This window comes from Limulus polyphemus, unplaced genomic scaffold (genome assembly GCF_000517525.1).
Source record: "Limulus polyphemus unplaced genomic scaffold, Limulus_polyphemus-2.1.2 Scaffold1216, whole genome shotgun sequence".
Lineage (NCBI taxonomy): Eukaryota > Metazoa > Arthropoda > Merostomata > Xiphosura > Limulidae > Limulus > Limulus polyphemus.
The window spans coordinates 141,450-144,795 of NW_013666826.1; the positions used below are offsets into that span (position 1 = coordinate 141,450).

Genomic DNA, 3,346 nt, shown 5'->3' on the forward strand with positions numbered 1-3,346 from the left:
GGGAGTAGGTACGTATTTGTGACATTAAGTAACTTAAGGACCACGTGATAGAAGAATCACGGGAGTAGGTACGTATTTGTGACATTAAGTAACTTAAGGACCACGTGATAGAAGAATCACGGGAGTAGGTACGTATTTGTGACATTAAGTAACTTAAGGACCACGTGATAGAAGAATCACGGGAGTAGGTACGTATTTGTGACATTAAGTAACTTAAGGACCACATGATAGAAGAATCACAAGAGTAGGTATTACATTCCAAATTAATTTCCTTTCCCAGCATAAGTCAATACAAAGTTAAACAAAACATTCTGATTCAACTTCAACTCATTCCCAATTTACACAAATACATCCCTTTTCAGTTCATAAGGAAAAAATCCTAGATCAAGTCTACAAAAATTTCAATTCAACTCATTGCCAATCTTCCCAAACACATTTCTATTAATTAAAGTTGCCTACCAAAATTTAACTTGACTTTGGCCGAAACATATTGTCCTTCAGTTACTTAATGTCACAAATACGTACCTACTCCAGTGATTCTTCTATCACGTGGTCCTTAAGTTACTTAATGTCACAAATACTTAGCTGCCATATAGAGTTAGCCAGAGAAGAAAGAGATAACTAAATACATTCTATTTAAAGTTCATAAGGATCTGATTCTACTATCAGTTAAACTACATTGTGGGTTATCTGATTCTGTTATCAGTTAAACTACATCATTCTTTGTGGGTTATCTGTCTGCTAATTGTTAACTAGATCATTCTTTATGGGTTATCTGATTCTGATAACAGCTAAACCACATCATTCTTTATGGGTTATATGAATCCCAGAACTAACTAGTTCTGCTAACAACTGAATTGCATCATTCATTAGCTGATTTAACACTTTAACCACACTTTTCTTGTTTGGAATCAGATATCTATAAATGACAATTTACTAAATAACCTAAAATTTATAAACAGAATTTCATGACAGATTAAATTTCCTAATTATTATGAAATCAAATTAATTGGTGTGTGTTCAGAAACAACCAATTACATAAAATCCTAAGTATTATAAAGATTTAAACCATAAATAACTTCATATTGAACTCTTTTAATGTATTTATTTCTACTGTCACAATTTAAAACGAATTGAAAATGAAAGTCACCAAAAATTCCTAATGATTTTTTTTCTTTAATCGCACAAGTCATGTTCTAAAGAATGAAACTGAGAATTATGTTTTGTCTTACGTAAGTGCAAACCAAATCTTGTATGAAATGTGAACAGACGTTGATATTAAAACAGTCTAAAAAAAAGACCAAAAAAATGGAAGAAAGTAACTTACTGCTAACCACTTGGATTTTGCTCCCATCAACCACAAAACTTCTGCCTTAGGACAATGAGCCACTGCTCTCTGCAAAAGTGTTTCCAACGATTCCCTAAAAAGTCAAAATAAAATAAGGTCTACAGTATCACAATAATCAGCACATTACCTTAACAGTATGTTGGTGTAAATGCCTTGGATGGTGTGTGATGATCCATTTTGAATGGTGTAATGAGCTTCAGCCATTGGTAGTATTTTGGAGACAATGCCTTGAAGTTTTAGAGCAGTTCTTAGGCCTTTATCAGTTCAATGTAGAAAAGTTACAAAGTTCAACAAAGATGTAGCTGTGAGAGTCAGCCAGGAAAACAATGGTGAATTCTAGGACTTCTCAGGCTTCAAGTTTCTCTCACAGCCTTATCTAATACCACTGCCACCTTCTGACATTGACCAGAAAAAGACCTATGCGAACAGTTCAAAACACATTCTTCCAACTCCAGAAGGTGTTTGGTTGTACTTTTCACCCCACCTTCAAATACCCTTATATATAGAAAATTATAAATGATCCACTTGTAACATGGTGGATCTACATCACTCAAGTCAGCCTAATATGTAGCAGATCCTAGCCTGAACCCATAAAGAATGATGTAGTTTAACTGATAGCAGAATCAGATAACCCACAATGTAGTTTAACTGATAGTAGAATCAGATAACCCATAAAGAATGATGTAGTTTAACTGATAGTAGAATCAGATAACCCATAAAGAATGATGTAGTTTAACTGATAACAGAATCAGATAACCCATAAAGAATGATGTAGTTTAACTGATAGCAAAATCAGATGATCAGCAAAGAATGATGTAGTTTAACTGATAGTAGAATCAGATAACCCACAAAGGATGATGTAGTTTAACTGTTAGAGGGTGATGTGTTTCAGTTACGCTACTTACTCCTTGGTTGAAAGCATCTCTTGCAGCTTCAGGTTTTTGTTCTTGTTCAAGAATCTGTCCTTTCATCATCCACAACTTGGGGAACTCTGGATAAAGCTTCAAGCCTTCTTCTAGAAGTGATTTTGCCTGGATTAGATCACCTAGAGCCCACTCCAACTTCACAGACTTCATCATCACCTATGTTAATACATATAAAGATCTATGTCTTGGACACCATTCTTTTTGTTAAAGCCTTCTAATTTCAAAACTTCCCTTTCTATACTTCTCATCACATATTGCAAACACACATACCCATGTAATGCTATTTCACAATTTAAGTCATATTATCAGATGGACCACATAACTGACCAACAAGCTTACAGTGGTCATTTACTCCTGATGAAGAAAAGTCCATTTTCTGAAAGGCTCTGGTTATTGGGTTTCTTTTCTGATGTTAATTTTTTTTCTGTTGATCTTGTATTCTTCATAATATCATGTATTAATACATATTCATCATGTGTACGGTAAGAAAGCCACAGATTTATATTATTCATTGTTTGGACTGAATGTCATTAACAAAGCATCAGTTTGAATGAGTTTTTCACAGCCAAATAAAAGTAAGAACAATTTGAATTCTAACACGTGCTCTATTATAAAATGTGTCGGTAGCGAAAGGGTGAATAAAAATCTTGGACTATACATCAGTAATTATAAGATGAAAAAGTACAATAAATGTATAATCTTACCCTGGCTGTCGGGGCACTAGAACGGGCCTTTGCCAATAAACGGCGGGCTCTTTCATACTCGTTGTTTTCACTTTCTAGCTTCACAGCAGCCAACCAGATTTCTTCACTGTTAGGGTTAGCCTGAAAAGCTAGAGACAGGATACTTCTTGCTGCGGGAACATCACCCTGTATTAAAAATAAAAAAATTGAATATAATAACATAAAACCATGAAATGATTGCAAGCAAAACTTTGGTTGAGTTTACTACGAATTACCACATTCTGTTTTATATCCAAAATCAATAACACTAGCTGTTTTACCTTTACATCACTGAATAAATGTTGTACTAAACAGGGATGTGTAATGAACAGTCATTGTGGGTAAACTGC

The 3,346-nt window shown here is 34.2% G+C and overlaps 1 protein-coding gene across 1 annotated transcript in view; it reads right to left on the minus strand.

Annotated features, from left to right (window-relative positions):
* LOC106462644 (pre-mRNA-processing factor 6-like) overlaps window positions 1-3,346 on the minus strand; it is a 29,150-nt gene that overhangs the window by 4,457 nt on the left and 21,347 nt on the right. The window contains exons 16-18 of the mRNA XM_022389956.1: window positions 2,979-3,220; window positions 2,198-2,430; window positions 1,328-1,421 (exon numbers count right to left, since the gene is read on the minus strand). Coding sequence (XP_022245664.1) covers window positions 1,328-1,421; window positions 2,198-2,430; window positions 2,979-3,220 — 569 coding nt within the window. The remainder of the gene's footprint in view (window positions 1-1,327; window positions 1,422-2,197; window positions 2,431-2,978; window positions 3,221-3,346) is intronic.